Here is a 22,209-nt window from a genome sequence, read left to right as displayed (position 1 = left end):
CTAATCAGTTTTCAGAAGTAAAACTTTCGACAGAGTTTTTAAAACATAAAAATTACATTATGTAAAAACTTAACGTCATTGCTTTAATTATCATGAGTCAATCCTTATTTAATACACCATTAAATTTAACAACAATTGCTTTTTAGTGGTTTAGTGGACATTGTGGACATCTTTATGTTTATATGTCTGTGTCGTTAAGATAACCATTTCTACATTTCAAACTAGAGCTGTGAATGACTCGGGAGGTATCACAGGGTGCATTAGCATAACTCAAACCTTTACTATCAACTTCGTGCATTTTGTAACTTAGCGTTGTAACATAAAACAAACTCATACATTATAGACAAGACTATTTAGTCCTTATGCAAGTCTTGATCAAGAAGTTTTGTTGGGAAATAGTTTTAGAAGATACGACAATTACGATCGTTTTTGAAGTTATACTTCTTTTGAGAAAATGATGAGAATGAATTTTTACGATGCGCGCGCACACCGACACCTAAATTCGACATAGTTAAAGTTAGGTCTAGGTGCCTAGGTCTACAATTAAACAGTGTGAATAAATAAATATTATTTTGCTGTTTTTACATCAATTTCATATACGACGGTGATAGTATTTACTAATTATTTATTTATATAATTAAAATCTTTTTGATTAATTTTAATATTAATCGTTAATCACTACTGCATATTAGTTTTTTTTCATACGCCACAGAAGTATAACTTCTAACGCGTGTACATAAGGACACACAATCTTTTCTATTTATGTTACGATTAATAGTTGAAAACATTTAGGGCTAGTAAAAACTAAGAACAAAGCACTACTTACCATGAAAAAAAAATTGAAAATGATTTACGCTTTTCGTATTAAAATGACTATAACAAAATGAACTGTTAATATCTGTGTAGGCTATGACTTCAAGTAAGGACTGTTTCTAAATCGATTGATCGACAAATTGTTGTTTACTAATAATCATAATTTAGTTGGTAGTTCAATATTTTGCCATTTTAAATTTTATATGCAGCGATACCAGGAAATTAGGACCTCCCTTGAAATGGCCATCATCATTACATTTAAAAATGAAAGTCAAATTGTTTTTTATATACCCAGGTGTGTTATTTTAAACATTACAATATTGGCCAACACAAGGGACCACACAGTATCACAAAGGGCATCGTTTGCCGGATAGATTTCGCTCTATTGTCAATGTCAAAACAAGATCGGTTACAATAAATCTTATTAAAAGTTAAGCCTCACGCGCTATTCATAGACATCTTTGATATATTCTAAGGAATTTTTGTTTACAGTAAACCACGGATATTGCTAGCTTTTGTGGTTTATGCATCTGCTCATTCTGACGTTAATAGACCGCGATATCTATTGACGTTATTTATTATTATATTTTAACATTAGACTCATAAGTCACGTTAATTAATGAATTGAAAAATCATCGGAGATTTAGTTTTAAGGCACATATATAATCATATAATCATAATGTAAAAGGTATATTAAAATGTTATTTATGTTAAGATTTTTATTTAGAAGTTATTGTACAAAGCTCAATACTTCTGAATCAAATTTACCGAAAACATTTGGGATAAATAAAACAGTTGATATCTGTTAAAAAAACAAGAATGTTTTATAGATTTTAAATAACCACAATTGATGTTTGCTTTCACATTAAGGAAGAAATCTCTGTAGGTATCTAAGTGTTTTCTGGTACATTAAGATTATTTTGTTTTGTTCCATTGAAAAGAATAGAAACATCAGATTTTTATTATTAACGTTATTTAATTCGTGAATTCATTAGAAACTTCTTTTATGTACTAAATAACTGAAATTAACTCCTTAAAATATCAATAAACGAATGGAGTGACCAATTGAAGCACAAGATACTCCCTACAAAGATAAACGAGCAATGTTCCAAAGATTACTGGCTACACATTTTTGACAGGCGTAGTTAAAGGAATTGATTGGACATTATTTTATTTATTTATTAATTACAGACATGGCTAAACTCACAATAAAATAGACTATAATATATACAATACAAAATTAATTAAAATAACATAAAACACAGTTTATTCTAACCCCTAATACTCTCCAAGTATACCCTCAAATCAGAGTACAGTACCGCCATACGCTCACCAAATAGGTCGCTCTCCGGTGAAGAGTCGAGAAACCCATTTAGCATCGAGAGTAGTCGAGGAATGGGAGCTTGTTGACGCTGGACAGTGCGAGCCGAACGCACAGCAAAGAGGTTATGCTTCCGGCAGCGGTAATAATTGTCCGGAACGTACAGTCTGATGATTTCCCCGATCAAGTATGCGCTTTCCGTTTCGTTTTTAATAACGTTTAGACCAAACCTTACCACAGCCAAATCCCTACGAAGCTCTAACGAATTGTACCCCAATACCCCCATCAGGAACTTAGTAGGGTAGAGGTAAGGAAAAAAATTGTACCTTCGTTTGTACAGGATTCTAAGGAACTTCTTTTGCACCCTTTCAACCATATCCCCATAATACTTTTCATAAGGGGACCATATGACGCAACTGGTTTTAAGAATTGGCCTTACCAAAGATGAATATAGTACCCTACTAAGAATATAGTGGCAGTGTCCGATAGACCCGATTTTAAGGATTTTTACAAATTTTTCATGTTAGTTGTCCAAATTAAGCAGAAATGTATATAATAATATACATAATACATTCAGTACCCTACATACATGAATGAAATGACGAACGTTTTCTACATACGTCATACGTTTTCACAGTGCTATCACATTTTCTTTGTTCAAAAAAAGAGCGTGTGGTGCACCACCATACGCCAATGGCTGTACAAGGTACAAGCTGCACAAACGTGTGTTGGCAGAAAGCCGAAAGGACAACTTGCCAAGCAAGGTGCAATGTTATAAAGAATGGATGGACACTGAACAGAGCATTAACCTACACAATTATTTGTAGCCTGTACCACTACCTACCATATTCTATGGTTTTTCAGTTTTGACTTTTGTAACTATAGTCTGTGGTGAGTTTGACGACATCGGACGTTCATAATTTTGATGTTTGGGTTATCGCTTTGTTTGAGTGGCTGAGACCGAGATAGCTCAAGTTTTTAAAAATGAAAATAATTGCTAAATAATATACGAAAATGTTATTATAATCATTGTTTCCGATGTAGTAAATCTTTTTCTAGATTTTGTGATCAATCCTTTACATTCTGGAGGCTTGTTTAGAGGGGTAAGATTTTTGTTCGTTGCTTCATAACAATTTAAAAGTAAAGCACTTCTCACACAAACTCCTGGTTTATCTTTCTTACTTAACATCCAAATTCAATACTTATCATAAACATTCTAAAATTGCAAATATTATATTAGTGTGTTTATATTTCGAACAACTGTTGAATTCTTCTAAAAAAACAGGCAAGTTTCGTAATCTCTTCAGTTATTAATTTCTATTTTAATGATATATAACCCTAATTTTTTAATAATAAAAGGGTAGGAAATACATAGTTCTTTTCTTTCAACAAATAAAGCTTTGTGTATAGACACAAAACATCTGTTTTGTCTAAACGATCTGTTTGTTTGTCTCTAACACCCCAATTTAATCAATGGGCAGATATAAATCTTAATTTGTTATGAAAATAGTTTACTTTAGCTGATTAATAACTTACCGTTGTGTCTAAAGTATTTATTATTACAGTGTATCAGACTCAAAACCCAAAATCATTCTATGTATATTATATACATATAGTTAGAAAATATTTGTCTGACTTAGTGTTTATTGATACTTAATTAGTTTTTTTTAATTAAATAATCATGCCTGGGAAATCCCAGCCTTGGTCTACATATTTTTACAAATTTGTTATCAAATGTTTGTTTTTACAACTCTATTAATAGTTTTGTTACTAATTAGTCCTAGATAAGTTAGCCTTGACCTAGTAAGTACCATTCTTAAAGAAACATAATTTATATTAAATGTATGTTAGGTACATTTAATAGATTTTTAAGAAAAATTTAGAAAATACAGACTGTATTTAATAAGAAATTACTTAATACTATTACAATTTCTGTAGTTTACAAGTTGAGCATAGTGGTGATTCAGTAAATTGGCAGGTAAAAAATATTGAATGGCAGTACCAACCAAATTCTTTACTTAATATTAATAAAAATTACTGCATTTACATTTATATATTTTATATTTCTTACAGTTAATGAAAAAAAACAAATTTCAGTCATCAAAAATATATATTTTAAATATTTTATTTCTAATGATATATGCAATTTAAAAATGATATCTAAAGAAAAGTTTGTAGTTATATACTGAGAATACATATGCTGTCAGTTACATAACATCAAAATTTACACTACAGTAAAATTATCACCTTCAAAAAATCTTCAACCTTGACAGTCATGATTATCATGTGGTCAACAACCTGAGTTAAAATCATATACTGATGTGTGTAGGAGTTTCTCATCTACAAGGTTGTTCAATATTTAAGAGTAAACACGATATAAATGCTAACATTTTCAAATCGCCATTTATTTGACGCGACTCGTCACTGCTAGACGATGTTTTTGTAGTTCTTATAAATTAAATTTAAATATTTTCCTTGTATGCCGATTTATTTTGTGAAATCTTTACGCAGCTAAAAAGTGAGTTATTGTTTATTTATTTTGACTTCAAACTTTAGGATCTTCCTATTTACATTAATTTTGTTTCAACGCAAATGGCATTTATTGGATAATATTATTATTAGGTATATAAACACACAAGCAGCTTTATAAACTGATGTGCACGCATTTTGAGATTTGAGGAAAACATCTGGTGCACTGAATACACTGTCCGTAAGCCTATTCCTTTCCATTCCTATTCCTTATTTTCACCCTCGGCTCCGTATAACTTCATTGTAGATTTAAGTAGAAGCCTGAATTCCAGTATACAGTTACCAAGCAGTAATTTCAAATAAACTTAATTTAATTTAAACCAGTTTGTTAAGAATTATAACTAGTAAAAGTTTCTTTCACTCACTCACTCAGACTGCGACTGACTGACCATCAAAACTCAACTGCACTATTGGTAAACAGAAGCTTCAAATTAAGAATACAGTTAGTTTTAAGTTTATAAATCAAGGAGTCTTTAAGTCTTCTAGAATCTAATTTAATGTATTAGTTTTTAATTGTGAGAAACATTTGTTTCTGTCCGTGAAACATTGTGTTTAAATATGCTATGGTCAAGACAATCTATTATTTAAAAAGATAAAAGAGTTTTATAATGATATGGTGACTATAAGATGATATTTGGTTAGCTATTTACATAATAACTTCAGACAAATTATCTCTTAATAAAGTACTGATTAAATGAACATACTATGTATATGTAATGCACTGATATCACAACATTTACGGTAGATGAACTGCCTTGCGAGACTTGGTTTTGTAATTGATTGCTATATCTTATACCTGTTAAGAAAATCATGTAGTTTTCATTTATTGAATAATTGCTGATAAAGCAATAAAATCCTCTACATTACATTTCACATATACAGACTTTAATAATAGGTAAATGCAAAAACTGTAAATGATTCAAACATGCAATTTGAAGGTGCCCTTACATGATGATGTTAGCACAATTAACTGTATTATTCATTTTAATGACTTCCTAAAATGCTAATTTTGTTAAATATACCTTTCAGAGATGTAGCTAACATTTTTAGTAAATTTCATGTCCAGTCTTTTATTAGATTAAGTATAATGTTTTACTATTAGAATAAATAGATAAACTATCTATCATGTCTCTTCCTGTGTTTGTTGCATGCAGTTGAATGCACTATAAATTTTACTTGTATTATAATTGCTATTTACGATGAAGTATGAAAACACATTTTTGGCAAGAATTATAGACAAGTAAGACAAGTCTGATTCACAAGAATACTTACTATTATTAGACTCTATAATGTAGAATTCACCTAAATTTTATATTAGCTAACATAATGGGTTGAGGGATTGTTTAAAATTTTTTATCAACCACAGATTTACTTTTTTATAGTGATACCTGACAATAACAGATTTAATAATATTAAAGACAAAAGTTTGTCTCGGTTAACCCAGTTTTTCAATTGCTGACTTATAATTATTTTCAGATGGTTCACAGACAGACAGAATGGATTCTAGGAATCGGATGTTGTTGCAGCACAACCAGCAAGATATTGTGCGAGATCTAGACGTCACATACATATTAGATGAATTATTTACAAAGCAGGCGATAACTTACGAAGATTTTGATTATATCTTTAAGTTGGTGAGTAATTTATTGACATGGTTTCTACAGACCACCTGTCCTTGAAAACTATGATAGTTATAGAACTAGGCTCTTGTAATGCTTAGGTATATAGGGAATCCATGTTGTTCTTTCTGGAGGAACTCCCATATGTTCTGAAGTAATGCTCAAGTTACAAGAGGCTAGGTTTTTCGGAGTTTTTCAAGCTAGTAGAGCAGGCTAGTACTGTCCTGGCTTGGAACATGCTAGTTCTGTTTATATAAGCTAGCTAGCTAAAACTTACTAGCTTCCCCGGCCACATGAAGCTAGTACACAAGCCAGGATAGTAAAATCAGTGGTGGGGGGTGCTACTATCCTTAAAAATAGGACTCCATCCTATTAAAAACTATGCTGGCGAGTAAACTAGTTATTAACTTACTAGCTCAGAAATAAAGCTAGTTTTGTCTACACGAAGCTAGAATTACTAGCTTACTGACACTAGCTTGCTAGCCTCGTGTAATTCGGGCATAATGTACATATTTTAATATCTGACTGCAAAATGATTACAAATCATTCAGAGAATTGCGTGTGAGAACAGGAAATTGAGCATTATGTCTGATACGATAATGATGCAGTTGAAAAATGAAATTGAATTTTATTGAAAATTGCCGTGGAGCAATTATTAATTTTGATCAATATAGATTGCTATTGTATTTCTTTTTGATGGGACATTTCTTCTGAATTGTTTGAGCGAGCAAAACTACAGACGAAAGCGTTTAACAACATTTAGCAAAAATAGATATAAATATAAAATTTACTACACTTCCGGGAAAAGGCCAGTTCCAACTTTTTCCATACTTCACCTTATTCCTTTTATGTAAATAGGATGTGGAAGAATAAAGGCTTATTATTTTTATACAGAAATATGAGGCCGAGACCTAAAAAGGTTGTAGCGCCATTGATTTATTTTTTCTATTTACCTCACATACATACCTACTACTCACTTAACAAAAACAGATAAAATTGAAAAAATACGAAAGATGAATCTTTTGGGTTGCCTTTAATACAGATTCATTTCAGTTTAATTATTTCAGAATGATAGAGCAGATAAGGTACGATATCTGCTGGACACAATTCTTCAGAATGGCAACAACAGTGCATATGAGGCATTTGTAGACAGCCTTGCGAAAGACTACAAGTGGTTATGGGAGAAACTTGCGCTCGGCAATAATAAAGCTATGATAGAAGACAGCTTTGAGGACAGCATTAGCAGGGGAGATGTGCCCCGACCGCCTGATCACTTTGTTAGAAGATTGGCACTGGTAAGTTTTTACATTTTACAATCTTGTCCTTCGTGAAAAGTATATGGCGAAATTAGATCTAGTTGTCTACTACACTACATAATACTTTTGTCGTAGTGTCATGAGTGAATTAATTAGTTAATTAACTAACAATTTACCGTTATGTTATTACTTCAATAAGTAAGGACACGTCCATATCTATAGACCTATAATTTCAGGAGCAAAATGTAACGAAAAAATTGAAATCTTTAACGCGTCACAAGATCCTCGCTCTACATGGCATGTCCGGTTGCGGTAAAACCAGTGTTGCCATCAGTGTGTTAAGAAATAACCCAGATTTGGTTACGGATAACTTCAACGGTGTTGTATTTTGGCAGAATTTAGGGAACTGTAAGACTGAAGATGACGTTGTTGCTCATCAAAATAAGTAAGTTATGCATGGTCAGATTATTTTTTACGTATGATTAATACCAATTATGGCAAAGTTTGTGTTTGCTCGATGACTCAGTACAGGGGATCAAACATTATGGAATGTTTAATATGTATTTGTTTTAATATGTAGATAATAAAATGATTACTGTTTCCATCAGTGGTTTAATAAGCCAAAGTATTTTACCAGCGATAATTTGCCTGGAAAAACACTCATAAAGCAATGTCATATCATGAATGCAACAAACACTCATCGTCCCCACGGTTGGCTCTTAGTTAATAATATTCTTAAAGCTATCGCGGAATATTACTAAAAGTAGTATTAAGCACACCCCACATACAAAACCTCACTTTCACACCATCACACAGCTGAATTAGGTATTAATTTCATAAATATTTAAACCTTGTATATATTACGTATTTTATCTTTGGCAATTGTTTTTTTTTGTATATGTAAGCTGTAGGAATACTAAATAAATCAAAATCATTCATACTTCTTTATAGCCAAGTAGGTGATGTACCAGATGGGTACTTTAGAAAGTGACATCGTCCGCCGTTACTTCATGTGCCCATAGCTAGGACAAACCTTCTGAAAAGGGCACATGATTTGGTATAATAATTTAGTTAACGGAATACATTGGGTAACGGAACTTTCTCATTGTCCGTTGAGTGAATTGTCAACTGTTCTATTACTTGTTAGTGCCTATAGTAGTTAGTTAATTTCTTGTATATTTTATTATGTATTTTTGTTTCGTCTGTAAATTTTATTCACTTATTTTTCACTCTTGTCAATTTTTGGGTCACCTGTGAAGGCAGCAGTGTTTTTATAAATAAATAAATGTTACTTGATAACCTATACTAACGTTTATGGAACACAATCTATTATTAAAATCATATTGTAATCGTTTATATCTCTTGGTTAACATTACAATATATTTGCAAGTTTTTCTATTTCTGTCTTTGATATTGGTTAGCGTTTACATATTTATTTAATTTGTGGTACATCACCTGTTGTTAAGTGATACCGCACATAGCACTTCATTACCAGAGGACTGGCAAATCCGTAGCCGGCTTTTTAAGAATTGGTACGCTCTTGAAAGACCAATCGAATTGATACGGAAATACATCGATGGTTTTATTATCTACAATATGTTTATGGCCTTTTCAGATTATACCGCAAAGCGTCGTCGCTGTGTGCCCACAATTCATACATGAACTCGTCTATATCTATGTCTAGTATTGGGTCTAACGCAGATTCATTATCCAGTTATAACTGGACATGGCAAGAATTACGGGACAGACTTAAGACCTTGTTCTCCGAACAGACCCTGAAGGAGTCTCTGTTGGTCCTGGATGAGGTCAACGAGAAGAATTGCTTGGAAGCGTTTGATATTGGCTGCAAGATATTGGTTACCACGAGGGATACGGATGTCATAGTTAATTTCCATCCGCAGATTGTTAAGGTAACATATTATTGACATATATTGTAAAGCTGTAGAATTTGGTTTAACGCTTTCAATTCAATCATATATAAGTTAAAGTTTAATTTGACTAAAAATTCTTATAATAGTTTAACAGATATATAGAAATAAAGGAATATTTTTTTAATATGTACCATAACTGATTAAATGCAGTTAAATGACAAGATTGTATTCAATTAAACTGCCTGAGTACTAGCAAAAATAATATTAAATAAATTTCTGCCTTTGCCAAAGAAATACTTGCATTATTTCAATGTAATACATCTGTTATCAGCCGATCAAAACATAACATAGATTTCGTAAGATTATATTTGATAATTATTTGTCTGTGTAATAAAAATTTTGTTTAGTTATGTCAACTTTTATGTTGTTTAGTTATGTTAACATTCGTGAGCCGAATTAAAATAAGATTGTTTATAGCATTTCCAAGAAACCTTCAAGGCCAAATTTCATCCAAAACGGTTCAGTAGTTTCTCACATATTTGTGTAGTTTAAATGTTTTTCATTAATAATAAATCAGTGACGCTACAACCTCTTTAGGTCTTGGCCTCAGATTTTTGAATCTGTTTCATGATCATTATTAAACCTAATATGCAAGTAGGTAATCAGTCTCCAGTGCCTGACACACGTCGACGACTTTTTGGGTCTAAGACATGTCGGTTTTCTGACGATGTTTTCTTTCACCGTTCGAGCAAATGTTAAATGCTCATATAGAAACTCCATTGGTACACAGCCGGAAATCGAACCTACGACCTCAGGTATGAGAGTCAAAATTTCATATATTTGTTTATTTCAGATAGAAAACCATTTTTCTGAAGAAGAGTCGCTATCTCTGCTAGCGTCGTGCGTAGATCTCCCGACTTCGAAGTTGCCGCGTCAAGCGAAGCGCTTGCACGAGATCTGCAAGGGCAGCCCCTTCCACATTGCCCTGATCGGCGCGGAATTGGCCGAGAATAAGGAGAGACTGGTTCACGATATGCGGCATTGGAATTATTATTTGAATAAATTGGAGAAAAAGGAGTATTTTTTGTAAGTGTGTTCGATTATTTGTCCAGTTTTAAGTTTCGAGTCGACCGGGAAACGGAATCTAAACGAGTCTGTAATAATTGATTAATTAGTCAAAATAATGCTGATCCATCACCATCGAATATGAAATTTCATCCGTATGTCGACGTCCTCCGTTTAACAATTGAGCGCTTTTAAGGGCAATTTTTCCCGTGCCCAATGAAGTATTGAAGAAATGAGAATTAATTTATTAAAAAGCCGGCAATGCAACTGAGATTGTCTATGGGCTTTGTCACTTAACATCCGGTGAGCCTCCGGTCTGTTTGCCCTCTGGGGGATTGTCAAGATGCCTGAACAGTAGTGAATGTATAAAATCGAAAACTAAATTTGTATAAAAATTTGTGGACACGAACTGTAATTTAGTTTCAGTCAAGAGTCCCATGTTAAGTGATAAAGCCATTCATGGACAATCTCAATTGCGTTGCCGGTCTTTTAAGAATGTATGCTTTAATTTCTTTCCTAAGTCGAATCGACCCATCTTGACTTAAGCTCCCTAGCCTATAAAAAATTCACGCATCTAAACTTAGATCTGAATTAACTAGAAAACAAATTACAGTATCACTCACACACTTAACATCAGGTGAACCTGCGGCCCGTTTGCCCCCTGTTCTATAAAAAAAATTAATGTAAATAAAATATTTGTATGTTTAATAATTTGTCATGTAAAAAAATACTATTTTTACAGTTTAACAAAACAAAACGACAAACCAATGAAAACAATAGAAATGTGCATAAACTCGTTAAAACCTGACATTTTACCGCTCTTCAAAATGCTTACAATTTTACCCGATGGCGCGAAATTCTCCGCAAAAGTCCTGAGCAAATTATGGAACAAGGAAATCAGTAGAGTGGAAACTATTATGAAACAATTACGAAGCAAATCGCTTATAATTGAGTTCTACGATCAAGAACTGCGGAATTATATATACGAAATTCACGATTTAATTATGAATTATTTAAAAACAACACTGACGGACGACGAAGTTCGGAAATTGCACTGCGATTTGCTCAAAAATTACAAATATGACGCGAATAATGTCCCGGTCGATATAGAGGACGACGGTTATATTGCGTTCTATATCGGATACCATTTGTACAATACGAAGAACTCGAATCTACAGGGTTTGTTTGAGAAGTTGTTCTTAAATCTCAAGTTTTTGGGGAACAAGGTGCGGTTGACTGGACCCGCTGATGTTATCTTGGATTTGCAGAAATATGAGAATTATATTGTGCACGATGTAAGTACTTTTGATTATTACTGTACTAAAATTTATTTCTCAGACTTAATACTATTTTTTTATAAAAATATAAAATTTCTATTTCAATTAATTTATTTATATAAAATTTTTTCGCACACATGAAACATGTTTGTTAAATAAATTTCAAAAATAAATTTGAATTGTTTATAGAAGCCGAGGTGTATCTTTTAAATATATTTTTAATTATTTATCATGGAATATTCCCTCTGACGCAATATTACAACGATGTTCAGTTCCCTATAGTTTCGTAAAATAATCTTCTATTGTCATTACAATAAACGTGTACGCGGAGTTGAAAAGCAATTGTTCAGTTCCAATTTCGAATAAATAAATAATATATTATGTTATAAGACTACGTTATTGTATTGATGTTTTAAATTGTACCTACTTTGTCTAAAACATAGACAATTTTATACTAGTTACCTGCAGTTTTTAGGTACTCAGTGATATGTCATGTTATGACCGCGCTGTATACGCAGCTACCACCATACGTCCGCAATTCCAAAAAATCTAGAAATTGTACATAATAAAATCTACGTACGTCTGTGGACAGTAAACCTGTTAAATCTTTCTCGACTGACCCTCAATATTAATTTTTTTCAGGAGTTAGACAGGGAGCTGCTGTACAATATAAAGGCGTATTTAAGCACACACGGAACTGACCTATACCGATATCCCAGTACTGATATTATACAGAGTGTTCTCCAACACGAGTCCAAGGGTGTTCTCTACACGAAAGCGTGGGATATAGCTCAACATAGATGCGCCTTGAACGAACTTTATTTTGAGTTTTTGTAAGTACTATTTTGTATGACGGAGTTTGCTTCTAATCCTATCGGGAAAACGGTATCAAAGACACAGTGGGGAAGGAGAGCTAAGCACAATGACGTCACGTTTGTTTTCATCAGCCATTTATTTTCGATAATGGAGTCTACTTTTAATGGCGTCTGCTTGGTTCGACCATTGCTCTGAAATATATTTATAAATATGTTTTTATTTGTGCATAGAGATCGCTTTTACTGCGTAAATCTTCACATAGAGATAGTCCTTAAGCTCAAACCTTGTAGAGTTATAAAATATTTTGCTTATATTAAAACTACATAAAATCTACACCTGTATTTTTTTTATAATTTTCAATAAATTGATACTGATAAGAACTTGCGTTAGACATGCTATGGTTGTTTTTTGGGTGTATTGAAGATAATATTAAGTTTTACGAAAATCAGAACTTTTTTTAACTTAAACCCACTGTAAAAAAAACTACCAAAAAGTGACTCTGTTTTACAAGTTGGAGCATTTAATAGGCTATGCGTGGCTTTGATGTCTTTCAAGGCATTCGCCTTAGTAGAAAAAAAATATGTTTTAAAATTTTCATAGAAACTACTACTCTATGTATTTTTGTATTTCATTATAAAACATTTTTACTTTACAGACACGAACAAAACGTAGAAGAAATAAAGCATTCAACAATCGATGCAAAGGAAATCATAACCACTGTGTACTTTTTGGGAGATTATGTGGTCGTTGGCACCATTACTGGGACTATTAAGGTATTAAATATATACTATTATTCAAGATATTATAAGTAAAGTGTTCAACTTTGGTGCCTGTAGTATAAATTAATAGTAGTTAAAATCTTAACTGAATTTTCTGGTTGTCCATTTTTTTCAATTTTATGGCAACTTTATGCCAGCTTAAGTAAAGAAACACATCAAAAGGAAACATGGATAAGCGACTTAAAAACATAATATTTACATATATAATGAATCTTAATATTATTATTGATTAAGAAAGAAGGTAATACATAATAATACAATAAACGATAAAGCAAAAGGCAGATTTTAGTCTGAAACGGAACATGTAGTAATTGTAAGGAATTCAGAAAGGAGGTGCGGTCATATTGGGAACAAGAAAAGAAAACACACAAAACACTAAACTTAATTCTACTATTTTTTTCTAAAAAAAAAAAATTTTTTTTCTCTAGTTCTTCCAAATATCGACGAATAAATTAAAAAAAGAATTGTTATGCGGTGAATCGGCAATCAAGTGGGTGGGTGTCAGTCCTGTCAGTCCTCCGCGCGTTGCGTCACTCGCATGTGACGGCGTATTACGTCTGTGGTACATCGATGAACTGGACTGCGAGCCGAGTGATATTATTGAGGAAGGTAGGATTTTTTTTTTCACAAATATTTTTCTATGGGATTTGATAGAAATATACTTATCGATTAGTCTATTTGCTAATTTTACGATTTTTTTTTATTTGCACTGCATTTCATACAAACTTCTTGGTCTTTCTAAAATTTTTAATTTAAGTTAATTTATCTCATTACCTCACTAATACACCTAATCTTTTTCCATAATTCTCTCCATTAATTTTAAATTCTTCTATCTACCTGTTTTTAATTTTAAGTATTAAGGAACATAAATATGAGTAAAACTGCAAGAACGCAATATTCCAAACTCTTTATTCCAGAATCTGAGGAACCGCTTAACAATAACTACGCATCAAACATAACGATACACCCCAAGCTTGGGCCATACTTGTCATGCCGTTGGGCCAACACTGACGAACTAATATTCACGCACACGTCCAAAATTATCATTATATACAAACCGAACGGAGAAGTGGCTCAAATAATTGATTATCTGTATAGAGATAGAGACATTTTGTGTTGTATTCCGTGTAACTATGACAAGCACGTGATCGTTGCCAGTGCGAACAGTACGTACAGCTTGGACGTGATCGATCTGAAGACGAAGAAGAAATACTGTTTTGAAGAAACGGACACTGTTTTGGATATTTTGACTGTGTCAGGTATGTTTTTTTATTATTGATTTTTTTTTGTTTTGTTAAGTTTATAAGTTATTGGTCGTCTTTAGTAACATTAAGATGCCATTGTTTTCGACTGTTTTCTTTAATAAGGTTTGTCTGCAAAAGATCACTTCGTAGCGATAAGATTGCCAATTTATTATTAATTAGTTCTTGTGCGAAGTGTTAATGAAGAAAACTGTTTAACATTTATTTTTCATATATTTTCACTTTTTATTTGGTATTTTAATGTATATTAGTGTAAGTTAATTACCGTTATATCCGGATTTACCACATTATTTAAATTTATAATTCTAAATATATATATATATATATATAATCTAAGTAATACAATGAGAAACTAAACTTATTATTATCTCTTATATAAAAATGGCTTTTCAGATAACAACAAAATAATAACACTAAAAGAAAAGGAAATCTCTGAATTCGATTGCAAACTGAGTACGTACATAAAGCAAACGTGCACGAACTGCAAACGTAGAACGATACTCACCGCACAGAGTATCAAAGAGAACATATCATTCTTGTCTATGGCAGTCAACAAGACGGGCACTCTTTTGTTTGTGTCAACCGATGACAGTAGGGTTATCTGTGTCGATTTGAAAACCACAGCGTATATATTTGATCTGGAGAATCGGAGAGGGTATGTGTATTTCAATTTATATATTTGTAAATGTAACAAAAAATAAATATTCTATTTTTTTAAATAAATAAGGCGATTATTTAAAACTAAAATAATTTTACACTTTAATCAACTTATACGCTAAATATTATAGCTTCTTCTAATACTTTACGTATTTGACATTTGTTACCCGACTAATCAGATTAAAATGCGTCGACTTTAACGCAGCTATTCATTAAACGCTGAATTTTATTAGGTAAATCTCTAAACAGCCGCTTTTATATTTTTTATATAGAAATGTAGTTACCATGGCAACGAGCGAAGTCTTGATGGATGACTTTGAACCCGGGTCGGACGTGCTTTTAACCGGAACGGGGACGATAGAGAATTCCTTGAAAGTCTGGTTCCTAGATCCCACCTATATCTCGCAGAGTACACACAAGAATGGGTGAGTTTTGCCTATATTTAGTAGTTCAATAGAAAAGCTTCGCCCCGTATTACAAACTCATAAGTATTCGCTTTTTATTCATATATAAAAAAACGCGTTAGAAGTTATACTACTTTGGCGTAACAAGATAAAAATCCTTTTAAAAATTATGTTCTATGTTTGTCGAAAAAACGACACTAACAATAGAAAAAAAGGTATTTAATACATTGAAAGTTTTAATATAACTCTCATATGAATCCTCTGCACTCTTGTAATTCAACTCATAAAACATTTCAGCAAAATTCGTCTAACAACAACATTCGATGCGAGTTTCCTTAACAGTAGTACCCCGCAAACACCCCCTGGGTGTAGTAGCACCCCACAAAGCACCCATACAACACCCCAAAGACACCAATCATTTAACAAAGATGTCGTCAAAAAGGTAGTTAAATCTACTATGAGCCTAGACAGGCACTCGTTGAAGCCTCTCAACTTGAAAGGCATCTGCAATGGCATTAGCGATGGTGCTGCGCTAAATCTATTAGCTGTGGTTGACGATAAGAATAATATACAGGTATGTTTAATCTTTGAAATTTCTGGACGTATTTGACGGCAACTGGGTTTTGTTAGTAGTGTATCATTCACTCATTTCAGTTATTTATACCAATATTATAAAGAGGAAACATTTCTGTTTATGTATGTATGTTTGTAAGGTTTTGATACATAACTACTAAACCGATTTTAAAAATTCTTTACCATTAATAAGCTGCATTTTCACTGACTGATATAATATTATATATAAGCTGTATTACATTATCACTAATAAAAATGCAAATTGTAAACCAATATGTGAAAAATTATGCAAGAAAAATCTTCGCGTCATCTTTTTACTTATTGATGATAGAACAAAAAAAATATTGTGCAGTCTTATATAACGTATCAAAAGGATGTTTTACTCATGGGAAATTGTATTTTGACCTATCCCGAGTCAGAACTCCAATACATGACATTCTTTTGCTACCAAAAAACAGAACTACGTCAAAGATTATAGAGAAGTTGGAAGAAACTGAAGTATTACAAATAAAATATCGTTGTAGGTAATGCGTGGCAGGAAGCTCCTAACAGAAATACCCACTGATACGGAAGAATTAATCACAACAGTAAAGATATCTCCTTGCAACCAACACGTGGTCTATGGCTTGCAATCAGGCATCGTAAGGAAGTACTATCTCCGAAGCAAGGAAAGCCGGGATATCATGGATGTATACAGCTCGGTCCAATACCTTAATTTCTTGAGTGAAACTGTGCTGTTGGTTGCTGGAACAAATCGCTGTATAATGGCCTATAGGATGATGGATAGTGGCGAGTGGAAGCCGGAGATGCTGCAGAGGGGGAATTGTAATTTGGGATCTCAGGAGCTGCTAAATGATCTTCAGGGTAAGGGTTTATTAAAACTATTGTGCTTATTATACGCTTTTTCGATATAATTAATATCGGAAGAGCAGTATACGTACTCTGTGGTCGGTATTCTAAAACGTCAGTTTAACTTATGTTTTAAGAGCTGTCAAACTGTTTTTTTTTATGTTAAAGTTTGGTATTGTGGAAGGGTGGTTTACTGTTTCTCCAATATAAAGCGACGACAAGTCGAAGCACTGTCTTGAAGGCCTCAGTTGTTAGGGTCTAGCTAAGTTCTACATCTCCTTAGCTCGTTTCAGAGTATGACGTCATCGCAGTGGTTTGTGAGTGCACATTGTAGATGTCACTATAACATATTTGACCACGCTAAAGACGAGATTTTGACCTGAATATATCCTAATAAAAAAAATATAATCTCTTAATAGCGAGTCCAATGATGAAACCAAGGCATAATATTAGAATTCAGTAATATTTCTATTATACAATTATTTCATTTGATGATGCCGAATTTTTAATTATGTGGTAAATTTGTACTTTTAATTATTTCTTAAATGTTATTTTAAAATTATATAATAATAAAAATTGTTTGAGTCATAGAATTAGACTTAATATAAGGTTGGCAAAATTTATGTTTTCCAAGTTCGAGAACTTTCAACATTGACACAGAGTAGGGTCACTGATATCGGAATTAGGTACCAAAAAATTGAATATATATATAATATATATAAAAAACTATATAATTGTAGTTTTGACCTAATGGTTTCAACGTGCGACTCCCAGCCGGGGGCGTAAGTTGGAATGCCAACTGAACACCAATGTACTTTCTGTTTATGTGCCCATTACGCTCGCGGGTTCGGTGAAGGATAATATCGTGACACTTATGACCCAAAAAGTCAAACAGATTGAGAAATCTGAGGCCTCGACCTAAAAGGCTGTGGCGCCATTGGTTCAAAATATAAAATTGTAATTTTATACATACTTTTGGGTGAAATTCTAGTAAATACAACTATACTGTTTTCCTATATGCCAAGTAAAAAATTCGGTAATATCCACTCAAGGTCTGAAGAAAAAACACCAAGGCGACCAGATATCAAACTCCAGCAGCGAGCTAAGCATGACCTCTCGACTTTTCTCAAATGGCGAGCACAAAGAGAAGCTTTGTAGACCCAGCAATTTGGTCGACTGTTACTGGGTTAAGTCCATTGGCCTCATCATTGTCGAGTCCAACGCGACCATTAAACTGTGGGACGAGGAGCTGAAACTGATCAGCGTGTTGAACGGGCGGCAGACAGATGTCTATATAAAGTGTTCGGCGCTTCAGAACAATGTCCTTGTCATTTGTGATGACCATAATATGGCGTTTCAGGTAATTTTATCCTAATAATTTAATATACCTTAGCCTTCAAGATAAGAGCGTAACAATTCTTAAAAGGCCGGCAGCACGCTTGCGAGGCAGTGCGAGGGTCCATGAGTGGTAGTATCACTTAACATCAGGTGAGCCTCCTGCCCGTCTGCCTACTGTAACATAAAAAAAATCGTACCAATTCCTGAAAGGCTGGCAGGAGAATTTTTGGCAGTATTCAATTTTTGGTGGGAAAACAAAATCTATTAACTAAGGAAATTTTCAACTGTCCAAGAACTACCAAAAATGCAAATATGTAACTGCTTAGTCATTGCACATTGATTTACACACTGCAAGGTTGGCAAAGTATTCGCGAGCTCTCCAGCATTGAATTTCTATGCAGTTGCGGTGTCACCGGATGGTGAGCGACCTGCCCGTTTGCCCCTTATACTAAATATTGAGTCCTTATATATGAAATTGGTCTTTTGTATGGGAGGAAGAAAAGCTCGTTTTTTTAATTAATCTAAGTATGTACCATTTCTATCTATTCATTTTTGCCATATTATAGATACATTTCTTAGGGTAAAATTCAAATAATTATTGTTAGTTTTATTTGTCCATCCATTCATTTTTCTATGTCTTGAACAACATTCAATTTTTCCTCACAGTTATATTGCGTCATCTCTGCATATTTTCTTTTGTCGTCTATACATAACTTTTCAGTAGGTCCAGTCGATTTTGTTATTTGGAGTGTCCCAAACAGCTCTGGTTATAACTTGGAAAATTATATTTATTTATATTTAAAACGTTTATTTCAGACGTTCGAGCTAAAGCGACGTGACAACGTCGTACTAAGCGTGATACAAGAGAGTAAGTTGAACAATAGGATCACGTGTTGTGCGCTAACAACTGATGGTCACGTGCTCGCGATGGGATTAGACTCGGGAGATGTAGCGGTGAGTAAATTGTCCTCAGGCATTACATTTTTGAAGAAATTTTACTTTTTCCAGTTTTTTTATTTTTTTTCTGTTTTTTTTCTCTCTATGTCTACTTCTTTTTCGCCTCTTTCTTTGTATTTTTTATTGTTTGTATTTTCCTTTCTCGATGTCTACTTCTTTTTCGTCTTTAGCCAACATTTTTTATTAAAAAAAATCTTTTTTTTAATGATTTTTTCTAGTTTCCATGTCTACTTGTTTGTCGTAACTACTGTCTTGTTAATATATTTAAATTTTAGAACCCCATTAGAATCCAAATAGTAGTGAAGCGATGAAATGTTAAAATTTAAATATAAGATTTTTTTTAGGAAAACGTTTTTTTATTAATATTGCTCACAGAAAAACCCTGACCAATTTGAATTAATGCAATACATTTTCATTACGAATGCTGTTGTTAGCTTTTAATGTCTGAAAATGTTTATAAGTAGTATCCCCGAAGCGAATACGAATATTATAAACGGGAACTGGACAAATAAACTTAAAAACTATTTGACGGATTTCAAAAATTCGTTCATAATTGTAATTCTTAAAAGGTATATTATATAAACAAGAACTCCTCTACCCAGGTATGGAATGTACCAAACAAACGCCAGCTCCGACTTCTCAAACACCACAAAAGCAAGGTCCAATGGTGCGGGTTCTCCCCCACTCCGGACAAGCTGTACCGGTCCCCATCATCACATTCACCTTCCATCGGCTTGAACTTGGATGATGATGAACAGCCTCCCTTGGTGCTGGTCACCATGGCCAGCGAGATCGTCTGGTGGAATATCACATATCTCATACGCATGAGGAGTAGGGGATGGAAGTAAGTAATTTGTGCTTTTATAGAAGTTAATAAATGATGTTTTAATGTAATGATTTTGTAAATGATGTTTCTGTAAATTTTATTCACTTATTGTTCATTCTTGTCAATTTAGGGTCACCTTTTAGGGCCCAGGGAAAAAATTCAGGGAACCACCTAAAATTTAGTTTTTATTTCATCATTTTTCTATGTTCTCTATGAGGTTTTTCATAAGCAACCCTTATGAAATGTCAGAATTCGACGGAATTAAAAATCATTATTATACGTTTTGTTATTATAACATTTTTGTTTCACATAGAACTAAGCACTCCACGTAGTACAATGCAGTTTTATAATAAATATTTTTAAATTCCATTAATTCAGAAGCGGCTGGAATGTCGTCACCCCAGTAGCAAGTCCACTGGAACCAAAGAATGAGAGCTTCTCAAACGAATCGAGTCCAAATAACAATTTCTTCTTTGGCAACAACCCGTTTAGTCCTAAATACTATTGGAAACGCCATTGGAAGCGAAAGACGTAAGCATTTTATAATAAATTTTTTATTGGTTTTCATTCTCCAATCCCAACGGGGCGTGAGGCAGACTGCTTTAGCAGTTATATTTACTGTCTAATTATTGTTTCTTCGGAAATCGAATCCAGCCAATGTTATTCATGATTCTCAATTAGTCAAGAAGAAACTGATTTTAAAACCTGTTTGACATTTTTTTTATGGTTTTGCTTTATCCACAAATTTTTCAGAGATTAAAAGTAATATAAAAATGATTATAGTTGATATTCCAATGTAAGGAAAACTAAAATTTTCATCAAAATCAATTTAGTCGTTTCGGATACATCGAACTTTCTTAATTAACTTGTCTCATTTTTGTAAAGGTTTAACCAAGACTGTAAATTATTTTTAAACTTGTTTTTCACAGATGCAAAGAAGGCTCAAAACGCAAAGAAATACTGGCTTGTATCAAACTATCCGGTATGTACGCCAAAACCTTATGTCACGATGACAAGTTCTCGTGCTTTGTGACAGTTGACAATCCCGGACACGTTCACATTATGTCACTTATGGACGCCAATTCGCCTTGAATGCAATAATTAATTATAATTAACGCCTTTGAACTTAAAGGCTCGAGTTACTTTGTTCTGAGAATCTTTAGGAAATTAAATATTGCTTTACTAAAATATAAAAGAAATGAATCATTTTGAGATACTCGATTTTCCCACAAATCAAAGTAATTTTATGTAACAACGAAGTCTTTTTCCATATTCCTTAAGTTGTAAAAAAAAACTCCGCCTATTCAATATTAATTAAAAGAAAGTTTAAATTATTGCTATATGTAGCACATAATGCTATATAGCATAATATGCTATATATAGCATTTGCAACCATTTATACATAGACATATGCTCTAAACTGCCAGTGTCTGTTCTCGTGCATTTACATAGTTCTCATTAGTTTTATTATTATAACCGTGAAAGACACTAGAAATGGCGTATTAACATATTTTAAACCGTGTTTACTGGTGTTAGAGTCGTATTTTGTGTGATTCCTACATCAATTCGATCTACATTGTTCAAGGATGCGACTCATCTATGCCATTTCCAGTGTTACCATTTCTGTTAAATTAATAGTATCGAATTTTTATCTAAATATTAATCGGCATTTATTGTCACAAACGTTGTCTCAACTTTATAGTAATTTTATACGTAAACTATGAACAATAATTATTTTAAGTTAATTTTTATATTTTTAATGTTTGCGAGATGTTTAGTGCTCATCGATCTCAGTAAGCAAATTTAATAGATAAATTAGAAAAATTAACGTTTTATACAACGATTTTTTAAAGGCATTTTAGTTTAGATTTTAAAGGTTTCAAAATGCTTACATTCCACTTTGTAATACTTTGTAAGGACGAACTTCAGTGGTTATACTTGAATGAACATGTGTCAGGCACAGAAATCTAATCGTGCCTAATAAGACAGAACAAAGC

At 32.8% G+C, this 22,209-nt stretch overlaps 1 protein-coding gene across 2 annotated transcripts; it reads left to right on the top strand.

The window, feature by feature from the left end:
- The first annotated feature begins 3,047 nt into the window (after positions 1-3,047).
- LOC110999308 (apoptotic protease-activating factor 1) lies at positions 3,048-21,318 on the top strand. 2 transcript variants are annotated; one of them, XM_022268314.2, is made up of 20 exons: positions 3,048-3,237; positions 6,140-6,297; positions 7,350-7,577; positions 7,775-7,983; positions 9,154-9,448; positions 10,263-10,495; positions 11,217-11,769; positions 12,394-12,584; positions 13,223-13,340; positions 13,775-13,955; positions 14,264-14,605; positions 15,002-15,263; positions 15,538-15,690; positions 15,967-16,243; positions 16,767-17,106; positions 18,144-18,451; positions 19,246-19,383; positions 19,989-20,230; positions 20,591-20,743; positions 21,142-21,318. In XM_022268314.2, exons 2-20 carry the CDS (start codon positions 6,160-6,162, stop codon positions 21,302-21,304), a joined length of 4,524 nt encoding a protein of 1,507 aa, XP_022124006.2. In that variant the 5' UTR covers positions 3,048-3,237; positions 6,140-6,159; the 3' UTR covers positions 21,305-21,318. The 2 variants fall into 2 exon arrangements, with proteins under 2 accessions (XP_022124006.2, XP_045490437.1); XM_045634481.1 differs by lacking the exon at positions 3,048-3,237 and adding an exon at positions 4,536-4,652.
- The last annotated feature ends 891 nt before the right edge of the window (positions 21,319-22,209 follow it).

The sequence above is a fragment of the Pieris rapae genome, chromosome 3 (assembly GCF_905147795.1).
Source record: "Pieris rapae chromosome 3, ilPieRapa1.1, whole genome shotgun sequence".
Classification (NCBI taxonomy): Eukaryota; Metazoa; Arthropoda; class Insecta; order Lepidoptera; family Pieridae; genus Pieris; species Pieris rapae.
Note: the sequence above shows the minus strand (reverse complement) of the source record. Positions and strands in the feature narration are given on the sequence as shown.